Source organism: Impatiens glandulifera, chromosome 8, assembly GCF_907164915.1.
Source record: "Impatiens glandulifera chromosome 8, dImpGla2.1, whole genome shotgun sequence".
In the NCBI taxonomy this organism is placed as follows: Eukaryota; Viridiplantae; Streptophyta; class Magnoliopsida; order Ericales; family Balsaminaceae; genus Impatiens; species Impatiens glandulifera.
In genome coordinates, this window is record NC_061869.1 from 16,635,693 (window position 1) to 16,650,103 (window position 14,411).

A 14,411-nucleotide genomic window follows, 5' to 3' on the forward strand; every position below is an offset into this window, starting at 1 on the left:
AGTTTACAAGCTTGCATAGTGGAAATCATCAAAACAAAGTCCATAACTACTACAAGCTCTTGCACATTAAAAAAACATTCACAACTTAGGTTAGGGTAGGCATGATTCCACATGCCCTAGAAGTAGATTTACACTTAGTAAAGGGATGTATGGACTATTTGATTGAAGCAAATAAGATAGATGGACGGGAAGATCTTATCATAGTTATTGATCAGATGGAGAGTGCACTTTATGGAGGGTACATGTTAGTTTTTGTAAAGGAATGGTAATAGAAATGAAAGTAAATTAGTTTTTTTAATGAATGTAGGACAATTTTTGTATGTTGACAGATACAAAATAACTCCAAATAATGGAGTATGTTTTAGTTGTAAACATAACGGTGATATAAATATTTTCATCACAGATTTCAGTCATAAACTCATCAACCCAACATGTATAATTCATCCAAAAAATCTCACATATTTCAGTCATAAACATGTCTAAGGCATCACATATTTCAAAATAAATAATTTCAGTCAAATATCACCTGCATATTCTGGTATCAACAAAATGATACGGCAATAAATAGACAAAATTTCCACAGTTGATATACGTCTCTCCATTGCATCGGTGTCCAGTACTATGGTCATAGAGTCCGATTCAACCATCATCGACGAATGGGAGTTCGATTTAACGGATATCAGAGCCAAAGCCTCTAAAATTCAACCATCATCGATGAAATACTTTCCATATTTGGCAAATAAAGCGATTTGGACCCACCAAGCGTCGAATCTGGCCATGTAAGTAACCAAGACTCCGGCATATTCTCAGAGACCCATTAATCGAGCAAGAAATCGACTGATTCTGATTTAATTCTAATATGCGAGCTTGAATCGATATCGCTCATAGTGAGAATAACAGATGAATTGGACTTCCTTTCGTTGATCAGTTGATGATTTAGAGAAGATGTCGAACACGAATGATATTTAAAGAAAAGAGACTTTCAATTGAGTAGAGAGAGAATGAGAGAATGGGGACTAGTAAGTGAGTGGATTAAGATTTTTAATTGTGTGTATTAATTGAATGACAATGGTTGTAATAAAATGAAAAAATATGGATAGTTATATAAGGTATATGTCAACTAAATTGACTAATAAAAAGAAATGTAAAGTTGTGGGATGTACAATGATTATTTGATATATTAATATATTTTAATTTAAGTTTTATTTTTGAAAATTTCAATTTTTGTTTTACAAATTAACCAAAATTATTTAGTTATTTTGGTTGAGAATTCAATATTCTCACACTACCCACTACAATTTTACTTAAAATCACTAACATCATAGATTTAAAATTTTAGAATTTGTGTCATTTGGTAATTAGAATCTGAAAAACAATTGGAATTATTTATATATCAACAATAGATCAGCACACACTATTTGTTGATTATATTTTGCAATGAAACTTTAATCATGGTACCAAATAAACACAGTACAAAATTGATGAATCGCCAATGAAAGCAAAAATATATAAAATTATGCAGCTATTAAAAACAAACAATTATCCAACAAGTTGGAGCAATTAACAATTTGAGGTTATTTAATCATTAATCAATTATACTACTATATTTTCCGAATTTGATTATAAGGTTTTTCATCGAGATTAATGTCGAGATTACACTGGTAATGAGATCACTAATGAGAACTAAGATAATGCAATGTTGTAACAAATAGCTCACAAAATCCCCAAAACACAATGAACACTATATCTTCCATCATATATGATAGGTATATTAATTGATACAATATTAAACACTGACGCTGATAGTGAAACAAGTTTCGAACAATGAATCAAAGAATGAGTTGGCGCAATGCTTACAATAGAAATATGGTTCGTTCATTTACTCACCTCGAAATGTTGAGGAATCAAACGTTGATGTCTGTGCGTTTAGATCTAGTATTGGTGATATCTTGTGCCCCCATCATAGTAAATCTTGGAATGCTATAGTTATCGGGAGTGGACATTGGCTGTTGAGGATACAATGTGGGAGGCGGCGTTAAATTGCGTTGAGCTGGTAGAGGGGGGAGGGCTTTGTAATTGTAAGAATCCCCCACCAAGCTGCTAAATAAATAAAAATGACATGTTAAAAGCAATGTTTAAGTACAAAATTTAGAAAAACAATTCATTTATTAAAAAAAGTAGAAGAAATTGATTTTGCTTCCTCAAACTCGTTTTGCTTTCATAAAAATGACTCAAATTGAGCCTAGAAAAAAAAAAAAAAAAAAAAAAAACTTGTATTTAGTCACAATTATCAAAGTTAAAATTGGAAATTATATTTTTTTCATTTGGTAAATAATTTTTTTTCTAGATTGCTATTTGGATAAAGATCAAGATTATAGTGTAGTTATTGTTGCTTCATTTCATATACAACTCATTTTCTTAATAATGATCCAAATTATAATATAACTTTTTGTTTCATTTAATATAGAACACTTTTTGTTGACAATGATTAGATTATTTTTTAGATAATCATGATTTTTGAATAACATAACAAATGTAGATTTATGGAGCATGATCAACATTACTTCATGTCATCAGCTTTATGTTAACTCCGATATGGTTTTAAATCATCTCTATACAATTTTCACAATTCTTTAATGTAAAATATTTTTTCTTTCTAAAATACCGAGAGGAAACAATTTGAGCAAATTTTTAAAAGTTGGAGAAGCTAAACAAGCTTATTTCCTTTATATAATGATCAATCACAAGCAAGATGGCATACCTTGAACCCTTATAGAGATGATCATCGTCAGCCAATTTTTCATTTGATTGCATCAATGGTCGTTGAACTTTGGCAGACCATGGTCCAGGCAACTCATCGGAAAAATATCTCCTCCTGATCAACTGAAAGAAATGGTTTTGAGTGAAGGGTGGTGGTGACCATATTGAAAAAATTTCTAAACATTCATAAAAGAACACAACAGACCATTCGGAAAAACTTCATGACTGCTTCCTTGTCATATCTTGCGCCTTTGGCAGCCTGTTACAGGTCAACATCTGTAGTTAAGATTCTAACAAATATATTTGGAAGAAAATTATCAAATAATGGTAGAAATGGCATAGAAAATACAATCTTTATCAACTAAAATCAACTTGAAGTGACCATAAATATGCATCTCATCGCATACACATATTCCTCAAAATGTAACATTCTGCTAGGGAGGACTAAGAAAGTATAAATTTATGCCTACTTTATGATGTAAACAATGCATGCATCCAATTTGGAAGCACCTCACAAAAATTTGAGATAACCCATTTAGGAAAACATTTTTTTTGGTAAGATATCTCTATCACGTTTGGAAACAGATTAGTCAAACAGATTCAAAAATATATTTGAAGATTTTTCATCTGGATCCATATCCAAAAACATAAATCGTTAAATTTAGTGAGACATATTAAATAGGTAAATAGGTTTGAAAATTAAACTTAGTGATAAACATATTAATAATTTATTGGTTATTTCTCATCAAGATCTGAATATGGATACAAACAGAAATTATGTTTTAAATGGCTCACGTTTGGAACTAGCCCATTTGAAAACACTTTCTGGATCTGAATCCGGATCTATAAAAGAAATTGTAATAAATTTCTTTCATGTATCTCATTTGGATGTGAATTCGCATGAGATCACATTTGGAAATAAATTCAGAATGTGTTTCCAAATGGGTAACTAACATAGCCACTAACTTCTAGACCAACAAATTAAAGCTTCAACTATCATGCAACTAAGATTGGATTAACATATGAACTTTGTGTCAAACCAAAAGTAATATTAGTGCCAGGAATGCTCACTAGAAAGCTAAATATCTCATTTTAATGTTAGACTTAAGATTCTCACCGCTACTAATCCTCCGCTACCAGGAAAACTATCGGTTAAAGGAAGTTCTTCACTGGAGGGAAGCAAACCCTGCTTCTCTACCCATTGTCTAGCAACATCTACAAGGTTTCCACTGCTTCCCTTCGAAGTACCTTCTTTTGCTGCTATATCTGCTTTATTACCAATCACAATATATGGTACAGGGAGACCACCAGGACCTCCAGACCCCAAGGGAGCAGAGAACGTCCCAGTTGCTGCAATTTCCGCAGCCCATTTGTGCAAACTTGTTTTTGTCCTCCTTTGAGATAGATCATGAACAAAGACAACGCCTGGAATGATTTTCAAAATGAACAGGTAAAGCCAACAGCTCTACTTATGAGTTGAAAATAATAGTACAAGCAAATTCCTATTTCCGAATTTAAAATGCATTGATAATGGACTGTTTTGTTATACACTTTTTCTTCATGTTGATCATGATCCAAAAAAAAAATCTACATTTATGATGATTGTCAAAAATTACAATGATCTAAAAAATAATTTAGATCATTATAAAAAATATTTATACTAAATGAAGCAAAAAGATGTAACACTTTAATTTGAATCATTATGTAGAAATAATTTTTATATAAAATGAAGCAACAAAAATAACACAAGAATCATGATCATGTTAAAAAATAATATGAGTCTTAGGAAAAAATCTTATACCACACAAAAAATATCGCTTACAATTTTTAACTTTGACGATTTTCCAAATGGATTGTAATTGTGACAAAATACGAGTTTCCAAATAGGCTCAATATCATTCTAGAGACCAAGGAAAAATACACCAAGAGACAAGCAAAAATTATTTTAAAATGTTAGTTTGAATGGTAGTTTTGATAGAACCTATAAATTTGAATAATACTTCAGTGAGGCTGGTAACGAAGATAGATGATACTCAAAATAAAAATTGAATAACAATTAGATTCCAGGTTCCACCAATTCCAAAAGCTTGCAGAGAACTTCAGGAAAGTGCTCAGAACTTACCATTTATTTGTGAGTAGAAGAGGGATCTGCAGTCCTTGTATCTTTCATGTCCTGAAACATCCCAAAGTTCAACAAAAAAATCTCTTTCACCATCCCCACTGATGCTACTTGAAGAGCTACCAGAATTTCCATAGGTTACGTGCTGTATTGATAAGTAGAAGAAACAAAAAGATCATTCTACAACCAGTCAGAGAAGAAATTACCTTAGGCTATGTTTGGATGGATAGAATCAGTATAAGATTTAGAATTCAGATTTCAATTCTATAAGAATTGGAAGTAATCGGAAAAGAATATACAATTATAACTCCTAAGAAACTAATTAATCTTCTACTTTTTTTTATTACATCTCTTTTTATTCTCCAATGATATTAATATATACAAATCACAAAAACAAGTTGGATAAAGTGAGACTCTTTTTCATGTATCAACGATAGCACGAAGATATAAAAATCACAAAATTAATAAAATACTTTAACAGGCAGTACCGACTTTGAAAAAAATGTTGCCGTGTTGGACCGAAGCCTTAACATGTCGTCGATTTCGTAAAGGAGTTAACTAGACACATGGAAAAATGGACCCAAGCTCTAATAAGGCAACATTGAAACTATTTTGGTCCAACACATAACCGGACCAAAATTTAACAGGACTGTAAAAAATGAAATTGCAATTCTTAAGTGGATATGGTGGAATTGAAGAATAAAAGTCATATATTTAATTCCATTGGAATTGTATTTTAATTCTTTAGTTTAAAATGATAAAAAACAAAAAACAAAATTGAACTTGGACACTCCAATTCTTATTCTACACCAACCAAACATAGCCTTAGAGAACAGTGAAAACAACAAGATGAAGATTTTAAAACTTACTTTGACTCCTACAATACATCCAATTGTCTGAGAGGGATGGGAAATCGAAGAACCTTTTACAATCAAGTGAGTGAGAGAAGTTTTTCCCACACCTACAAAAAGAGTAAATAAGATGAGAATATATATATATATATATATATATATATATATATATATATATATATATATATATAATGAAAAATTTACAAGACAGCACAGTTGTGAACTGTTTTCTCAGGTGTTAGCAGTTCACCAAATAAACCTCACATCAACCATTTTCTGCCACCAAACCTCAACATAAACATGTTGTTCAATCACTAAATATCATATCAACAATTTTCTACAATCATGAACAAACTCCAACATATACCAATTTGAAAGATCATTTAGTTGCCCCTATTACATCCATGTTGCTGTCAGGAAATGCAAAATGCTAGAGTGGCATTGGGAGAAAATGAACTAACTTTATTGACAAACAAAGGTGGCTTTATAAACAGCCTTGAACAAACAATGAAAACTATTAGCAGACACTTTAGACATGGGTAAGTGGACCTAAACAGAAAATAAAGACAGGTTCAAGTAACTAATCCCTAACTAGTCAAAACTAAAATTTAAAACCAAATACTAAAGCATTGGTTAACCAAGCCAGGAAGCATGTCACGTGGACCATAAAACATATCCACTTGCTGTATTATTCATCGTGTAGAATAGAAAGACACAAATATTTGACATTAAATTTCCATCATGTAGAAGATCAAGTTAGTAAGACATCAACATATGTCATATAAACTTCTAAGGAATTGCCAAACTTGTGAGAGATGATGATGTCATTAGAGTCTGAGCTGGGGAACCACTAACAGTATATTGTCTATTTTGGCAATAAGAGTTGGGGAAGGGCATGAACAGCAGGAAGCAGTTAATAATTATATTGTAAGAGTGTATCAGTTAGGTCAGGTAAAAAAGGTATGTAACTTAAAATCATTGGATATGCAAAAGTTGCATTGATTATATCTAAAATATTTAGGTTAGATGGATATAGTATCTGATAAAGAATAATTTAGATATCTGACAATATTTTCTGGAGTCAAGCCCTTTACAAAATCATATTGATCAAAATTTATTCAAATTGAAGCCAATCTAAACAAATGGATAAAACGGAATACAAAAGTTGATAAAATAATTCATTTTACAAATTAAGAAGATAGCAAAAACCTTACAAAAGATATATATTTTGAGCTAAACTCTGACTTTTTTGTTGACTTGTAACATTAATCATAACATACACTTCCTGACTAAAACAGAAAATATCATGCATACACCCAAATATAAAGATAAAATATGTAATTAACAGACATGATTTATAGAATTAACAATTTGGTTATTGTCTTATGCAAACAATCACCCCAAACAACTTATCGCATTTCACACCTAATTAATGTAAGCTTTAATGTTCAAAAATTATATATGGTTATAGTCAGATTTTGTGCTTTAGAAACTTACTGTAGCTCAATAGGACTAGTTTTATGTTTTAACCAAGCGGTACTGAGGGCTTGCGAGTTATTTTCTTAATGTGTTTGCTACAGTGGATTCAACGTTTGAAAATAATTGATTTATATGACTGTCCATGATTATTGAGTGATAATTCAACCCCAAAAAATAAACAGGATTCAATTAAATTTAACAAGGATGTGAAGAAAGAATAATCAATGGCACAAACTTCATGATGAAAAGAATGCACAAAACATTTCAGCTTGTTTACCATGCTTCGTTATGCAGCAATCCCTTCTGGGTTTATGACCTTATTAATTTAGACTTAAGATATGATGTTTGTATGTGAAATATTAACTTCCAGCAGAAAGCAATATAAGATAATAAAGTTGAACTAAAATACAAATCCTCTGCATATTTCTACACTTTAATTGCATAGATGGGTTAGATTTAATTATATATAAACATGAATGTCACTCAGCTCCCGGGACTGTCAGTCGAAGAACCAACTTGCTAGTCTTACAGATTACCAATCAAACAATTTCAATGTCTTTGTGACACTTTCCCGGATATAACAGTGAGAATCCAGTAATACCAAATCTTAGCTCCTTGGATTAATTATACATTAAAAACATACATGTAAAAGTATCCGGATATGAATCTACAAGCACCCAAACCCAAGCCAACAAATTTTATATAAAATCAAGAGGTTTTATATAAAAACTTGATGTTCAAATGCAAGATAAACATGAAAACCACCAATACAATCGAGTATACCTGAATCCCCAACAAAAAGAACTCGAATTTGTCCACAAGGAAGTATACCATTCGACTCTTTGTTCTCTCTCTCCCGTTCCCTCCAAAACATGATTCCTACAATAAACTATAGATTACTGAAAAGATTCAAATGTTGATGTTAGATCTGTTAATAGAAAATACTAGCGTCTAATATACCTTCAGATTAGCTGAAGGTACAATATAAAGAACAAATCTGCCGCCAGATTTGTGTTGCCGATTGCGTCAGCTGTTAAAGATCAAATGGAGACTTGAGAAACAGGAATTGTGAAATTGTATCAGAAGAAAGGGTGTAGAGATCAGATCTAACCAGTATTGACACCGTATCAGAAAGTGGAATTGAATCCCGAACTGTTTGTAACTGTGAGTGGCGATTTTCCTTCGAGAAGTGATTTTTGTCACCGTATATGGTTTCTATGGATCAATAATCATCAATATCACCTTCCTTGTGAAGTGAATATGGAAAGAAATTGTCTTTCACTGAAGCAATAAACTTGGAGCAAAAGCTGATGCGAATGGAAGAAAGAACGAGTTGAGAATGAAGCTTAGAAATTATGATGAGATAAAATGTAGATAGGTTAGAATGGTATATTAGTAATAATTTATAATTTAGTTAATATTTAATTATGCATATAAATAGAATTAAAAACTCTTTTAATAAATATGTTTTAAAATTAATTGCATTGTTCAAATCCAATTTCTTATATAAAATATAGGGTATATGTGACATTTTTATTTATTTTTTGGTAAGTTCAGACTAATTTTTTTTATCATTACTTCTTAAAAGAAGAAAAAAAACACACTTTTATCCTTATGTCTATGCCTCCCTTCAAAAATTATAGAAATTTCATCTCCATCGTCACTGGATTATTTTGAAATTGAACCGTCAAGAGAGGATATTGGTTCTTCTTTCTCTTGTTTTTTTTAACTAATAATCTCTATTATCTTTTTATAGAGTTTCACGGAATGACTATAAGTCTATCAATTTGACTTTTTTTTAATTAGAATTCTGTTTGAGTCAGATCGTTTTAGTCTCAACTATATCTAACATATTCTCTTGAATAAAGTTTCACGTAATGACTATAAGTCTATTAATTTGACTTAACTTTTAAGTGGAATTCTGTTTGAGTCAGATCGTTCTAGTCTCAACTAGATCTAACATTTAGAAGATTCACTATGTTTAATCTAAGATTAATCGAGAAAAAACTTGTTATAGACAAGATGAAAATGAAAACAATTATAATTTCTAGAAAACGGAGGAAGGTTAATGAATTGCAACAAATTGAGACACATTATGTTAGGTTGGGTTTTATATGATATATTTTATCAACTATTATAAGTTTAGAGTTCTATTTCAATATTATTTCTTTTTAAGACTATCTACCTCATTATTCAATTAAACAATCTATTATTACATTGAACCAATAATGTCATTTATTTACAAGTCTCACATTCTTTAATTAAATGTTAACTTTTGTAAATGTATTGTCATTTATTTACAAGTCTCACATTCTTTAATTAAATGTTAACTTTTGTAAATGTATTGTTCTCTTGATATAATGGCATAATTGTTACAAACTTCTCTCTCAAATGAACTGATGTAAGCAATATTTCACACTCAAATTGGACATTCTTATATTTATCTACATAATCACAAGTCTACTTTACTAAGGTAGAATATATAATCAACTAAATAAATAAATATATATTATATATTAAACTGAAGACATTTGTAGTGAAATTAAAATTCACAATTGATCACCCAAGATTATTAAGAATATTATCACAATAATAATAATAATAATAATAATAGAATGTTATATATTATAATAATATTATTACAAATTTATTATTAGACTATTTTTTTATATGCATAATTTAGTGTGAAGAAAGAAGCAAAATAATATTTTTTTCCCAATTCTCTAGACATTAATAATTACCCAAGAACATTAATATGGCTGAATCCTTATATGTATTTCCTTTTTTGCTAGAAAGAAACTATATTATAAGTCAGCAGTGGAGGAAAAAAAGAAATTGTTCAACAACAACAGGAAAGGAAGTAAAATTGAAACAAGCAAACATAGTTACAAGAACTAGAAAGTGATTGAAACATGTATTCCGAATGTGAAAGAATGGTCGAAAACTCGAGCCGAAAGCCAAATCCAAAAACACCAAATGATCTCAACTGGTTCAGTTAAATGCTAACCAAAAGATATACAAATTACAAGACTTTGTTATTTGATGAGTATTGTCTTGTGGCTATTACAAATTAATGCAACAGAAGAACTGGGAAAGAATAACAAATAATTACAAGAAACTAGACTATGAATAAAAAGAAAGCATTTACATTAAATATTACAACATAAGCAATCTTTCTCAACCCAAAAATAAGAAATGAAGCAAGTGGTAAATGAATCACATAATTTAAAATCATACAACATCAGCGACGTCGTCTCTCCTCCCTGTGACGGATTCCGAATCTTGATCTAACGTCGAACCATCGCCAGTTTTGTATTTAGGTCGTTTCTGGCTGAACATCCGAATGAAAACACTCCTGGATCTTGGGACTATTTGCAATCCCTCTTCCCTTTTCTTGGAAAGATCTTCTGATATGCTCTTCACACTTTCATCAAATCGACGTCTAAACGTCGGATACCTCGAAATTGACTTGGTGATTCCTCGCAGTCTAAACAATAAATAGTGATGCACTTCTTTCATTCGTTGATCAGTCATGAATAATAGTAATAAAAACAAAAAATACCTTCGAGCAAGAGCATCAAGTTCAGCGCGTTTTTGCTCAGATTGTGGTGGAGTGTACTTCTTCATTCTCTGGTTATCCCCACTCAGCAAAACTAGCTTATCTAGATAATCCTCTTCCTCTTCTGATAGGTCTGTAGCCTTGATTTGATCTTTGATAATTAACAGTGGATTCAGAAACCAATCCCAGAACACATCTTTGGCTCTGTTTGTGCTAGTTATCTCTGTCAAATTGTCATCTGTGTTTTTACCAATATAAGCACTACATATTGTTATTGCATGTAGCAAGAACGTCTTTGAAGAATAGATCAAAAGCCGAATAAAAATAAAATAAAATACTTTATTTACCTAAGACTATACCAACAGAATGGGAATTTGCCGATCGCACGAGTATTCGGAGTAGAGAATAGGCAGGTAAACCGTTGCTTATGATATTGCCCCCATCTTTACTCAATTTTGCATCTTCGACATCCTTGAGGGTTATAACTCCCTGAGTAACCATTTGCTCCCCGTGATATTTACACTCCTTTAACAAGCAATCCAGTAACTGTATACGAAAATTCGTTATAGTAATTTTATTGATGAACAATAAAAAATTGTCCCAAGCAGATGAAAAGCTCTCAAACTATCTAACTGGACCAGATTCTACAAAGACATTTTCTTAGTAATATCATGATATAATCAAGAGAAGAGAGAACAAAAAAGAAAATAGTTCAACTATTCATGCAACATAAAAAAGAATATACCTCGAGCGGCTTCAGTTCAACCATGGGGACCTTGACCGATGATGATGTTCGGGATGGAGGACCTCGAAATGAGCCAGGCCTTGAGAAGGAAGAGGCTCGCGAGCCTTGTGCCGACGATGATGTCTTCTTTCGATACTTGGGCCTATTTTAAAAAGAAACGTGAATTTTCAACATCTTAATCATCCACAACTTTTAATCTGAGGAAAAGCTAAACTAAAGAGACAGTCATGACTTTTAAAGGAGGACCTAGGAAAGCAAGAGCCCTCAGGCATGTCAAGTATGTCATTGCTGTACTCGTCGTAGATTGACAATGTGGCGACAATGTAGCATAGCCCCATCCACAAGGAGGACTCCTGTTAGTTATTGACCAAAATAAAAAATAGTTGTTATAAATTGGCGACAAATAATAATATAGAAATCACGTAAATAACACGAGATATACGTGGAAACCCATGTCAGAAGAAAACCACATAAAGAGGAGCAAACTTTAATTATATGTCAGAAAGTAGGTTATAACCGAGATTAGAGAGAAAGACTAAAAAGAAAACCCTAACAAGACCATATTTATAAAGGTCCGTACCCTAAAAATCCCAGACCACAACAATGTCCTGATTTTTCTTTTATCGCATCGTGGGCCCGGCTTCGGCTAAAACCCATTCTCTTTACCAAAACTCTAACAATAGTAGATGATACCCCCATTCCAAACACAAGGATCAGAGAAGTTTTAAAAAGAAGACACAATTTGGTCTTATATACCTGATAAACAATTACTGCAGCATAACCACCTTGAAAAATGCTTGCTGTCATGGACCCTAAGACAGCCCCTGCAACTGCCAAAGGCCAGAGGATAATAGCCAGACCTGCAAATGGTACACAAAAGGTCTCTAGGAAAGGCCCTTCTCGGCCAATACAATCCTGAAACAGTCTATGCCACCCCTTGAATAACATGTAAGGGCTTTTGACAAATGCAATAAGTGAGATAAGTAGAAAGTCCACCATGAATCCAAGTACCCCAGCTACAATAGCACCAAAAAGATATAGCAATCTGCCAAAATTTTAAATGGGTACAGCAGTTTAAGATTAATCAAATCGGGGTCAAGTTCTCAAAGCAAATGGAACTGACCTGATCTCATAGTAATTTCCTTCAGTAGGTTTTTGACTTTGTAATTCCTCCATAAATGATAAGTAAGAATGAAGACATACGTCCTTAAAATCCCTAACACCAGTAAATGTTTCTTTGACTGTGTCCCAAGTTCCATCCTGCAAGAGAATGGTTAGAATTGGAGAAACAGACTGAGGTCCCAAAAGAAGAAGAGTTAGAGACATATTCATAGTTCACGTACATAAAAACAGTGAAAAAACTTATTTGTCTTTCCTTCACCAATAGCTTTGAAGGTGGCAAATACAGGTGCTAGAAGACCATATATTGCACTACTTACAAAACTCCCAATGATGCCTATGGGGAGCCAAACCACAAGAATAAATAAAATACACGGGCAGTATACAAGCTTCAGCACTGGCCCAAGAATTTTACATCTAGAAAACATGAAAGAAGTCATATCAAATTGAGTAAATGAAAAGATTGAAGTAATTGCAGTGAGTGGGGATGTGGGGGGAGGGGGGCACACACCTCAAAAGGGAGTAGAACGTGTAGAAGAAATGTAATAGCCAAAGACCCAAAATGATTGACGTGTTCCCAATGGTCATAATGAGGCAAACAATTGGGCACAAAATGATCCCTGAAATTGAACCTTGTATTATTAGTTAATTCCAGCCAAGTGAGATATCACTCATATCACCAGAACCCACCTAGGATAAAAAATGTCATCATTTCATAATTCACTCGCAAAATCAGGAAATAAACATTGAGGTACAGACAAACTTTATTAACAAAAAATGGAAGTACATGACATGGGGCAAGACAAAGTAGAAAGAAAAGACTGGAAACGTAGAGAGAGACCTTTAAGGAATCCGAGAATCAGAAGGCCAATAAAGTAGGGCAAGAAACATATGAAGTTCCATAAAGAGCTTAATATACCCCTTGGGGGTTCCATGGCCCTTTTTTTCAGATCTCCTCCTTATTCTCACTTCTCGTAAATACTTGTTCCAGTCTGTCACGACTCACGAGAGACTCTGTTTCAGGTCAAAGAAGGTTGTCTAGTTATAAACACAAATAAAGCTCTTAGCAAAAATATAAATAAAGCTTTTAGCCAAAAGGAAATACCAACCAACAGCCAAATGAATTGTTCATTATATTGAGGCCTTTGTTTGAAATCCAGGTATCACAATATGTGAGGAAAAATAAAATGAAGTAAGCTTTTGATTACAATTTATCTCAGAACTAAACAAACTATCATACTTGTTAGAATTGATGCTTCATATGTTGGAGATCAATAGTACAAAATATCATTGAAGAAAACATACAAAATAGTACCTTCATAACTCTCAATAGTTTTAGCTTAGATTAGAAGTGTTTTAGTCCTAATCGGATTTGTGTTTAGCAGAAAACTCATAACTCTCTCAATACTTAGCCAAATGTGATGAAATTAGGACCCTATTTCCATTAAATGTGATATAAGAGACTCATTAGGCTGCTCTTTGCATTCACCTATTGTAAAATCCTTAACCCACCAGGGTAGCTCAAGTGTCAAAGGCTTTTACCTAAGAGACTAAAGGTTTTAAGTTCGATTTCCACTAAGAACGCTCTGATTTAAATGAAAGTCATGATAGTGAGGGGATGTGATAGCCTCCTCTGGAGAATAAATCCCGGTAACAAAAAAAAGAAGAAGAGAAAACCCAAGAGAAAGACACAAGTCATACGAGAGTTTCCATTTGAGCTTTATTGCAATTCTTGTAAGATACATTTGATTCTTTTGAGCTTTGTTTGTAATTCTTGTA

General features: G+C 32.3%; 2 protein-coding genes across 4 annotated transcripts; both read right to left on the bottom strand.

Moving 5' to 3' along the window:
• Positions 1-1,566: 1,566 nt before the first annotated feature.
• LOC124912596 (small GTPase LIP1) lies at positions 1,567-8,551 on the bottom strand. 3 transcript variants are annotated; one of them, XM_047453243.1, is made up of 9 exons: positions 8,321-8,551; positions 8,170-8,239; positions 7,993-8,088; positions 5,749-5,840; positions 4,883-5,024; positions 3,878-4,185; positions 2,966-3,019; positions 2,762-2,883; positions 1,567-2,097 (listed from the first exon to the last, which is right to left on the bottom strand). In XM_047453243.1, exons 3-9 carry the CDS (start codon positions 8,081-8,083, stop codon positions 1,905-1,907), a joined length of 1,002 nt encoding a protein of 333 aa, XP_047309199.1. In that variant the 5' UTR covers positions 8,084-8,088; positions 8,170-8,239; positions 8,321-8,551; the 3' UTR covers positions 1,567-1,904. The 3 variants fall into 3 exon arrangements, with proteins under 3 accessions (XP_047309199.1, XP_047309197.1, XP_047309198.1); XM_047453241.1 differs by having other exon boundaries at positions 1,567-2,100; XM_047453242.1 differs by having other exon boundaries at positions 1,567-2,100; positions 7,993-8,098.
• A 1,635-nt stretch (positions 8,552-10,186) lies between these two features.
• LOC124912153 (uncharacterized membrane protein At3g27390-like) lies at positions 10,187-13,671 on the bottom strand. Its single transcript, XM_047452716.1, has 10 exons — positions 13,474-13,671; positions 13,144-13,252; positions 12,857-13,049; positions 12,637-12,773; positions 12,270-12,558; positions 11,760-11,866; positions 11,514-11,655; positions 11,116-11,314; positions 10,772-11,006; positions 10,187-10,696 (listed from the first exon to the last, which is right to left on the bottom strand). The coding sequence occupies exons 1-10, from the start codon at positions 13,565-13,567 to the stop codon at positions 10,441-10,443; spliced, it is 1,761 nt and encodes a 586-aa protein (XP_047308672.1). The 5' UTR covers positions 13,568-13,671; the 3' UTR covers positions 10,187-10,440.
• Positions 13,672-14,411: the final 740 nt, after the last annotated feature.

Coding starts and splice junctions, on each gene's coding strand:
- LOC124912596 (XM_047453241.1), bottom strand. CDS start 8,083: ATGTTTTGGAGGGAACGGGAGAGAGAGAACAAAGAGTCGAATGGTATA. Junction 5,841..7,992: donor TCTTTTTGTTGGGGATTCAG/GTATACTCGATT, acceptor CTCTTTTTGTAG/GTGTGGGAAAAACTTCTCTC. Junction 3,020..3,877: donor GTAGCGGAGGATTAGTAGCG/GTGAGAATCTTA, acceptor GACCTGTAACAG/GCTGCCAAAGGCGCAAGATA.
- LOC124912153 (XM_047452716.1), bottom strand. CDS start 13,567: ATGGAACCCCCAAGGGGTATATTAAGCTCTTTATGGAACTTCATATGT. Junction 11,315..11,513: donor TTGAACTGAAGCCGCTCGAG/GTATATTCTTTT, acceptor TTTCGTATACAG/TTACTGGATTGCTTGTTAAA. Junction 11,007..11,115: donor TTCTGTTGGTATAGTCTTAG/GTAAATAAAGTA, acceptor GTAAAAACACAG/ATGACAATTTGACAGAGATA.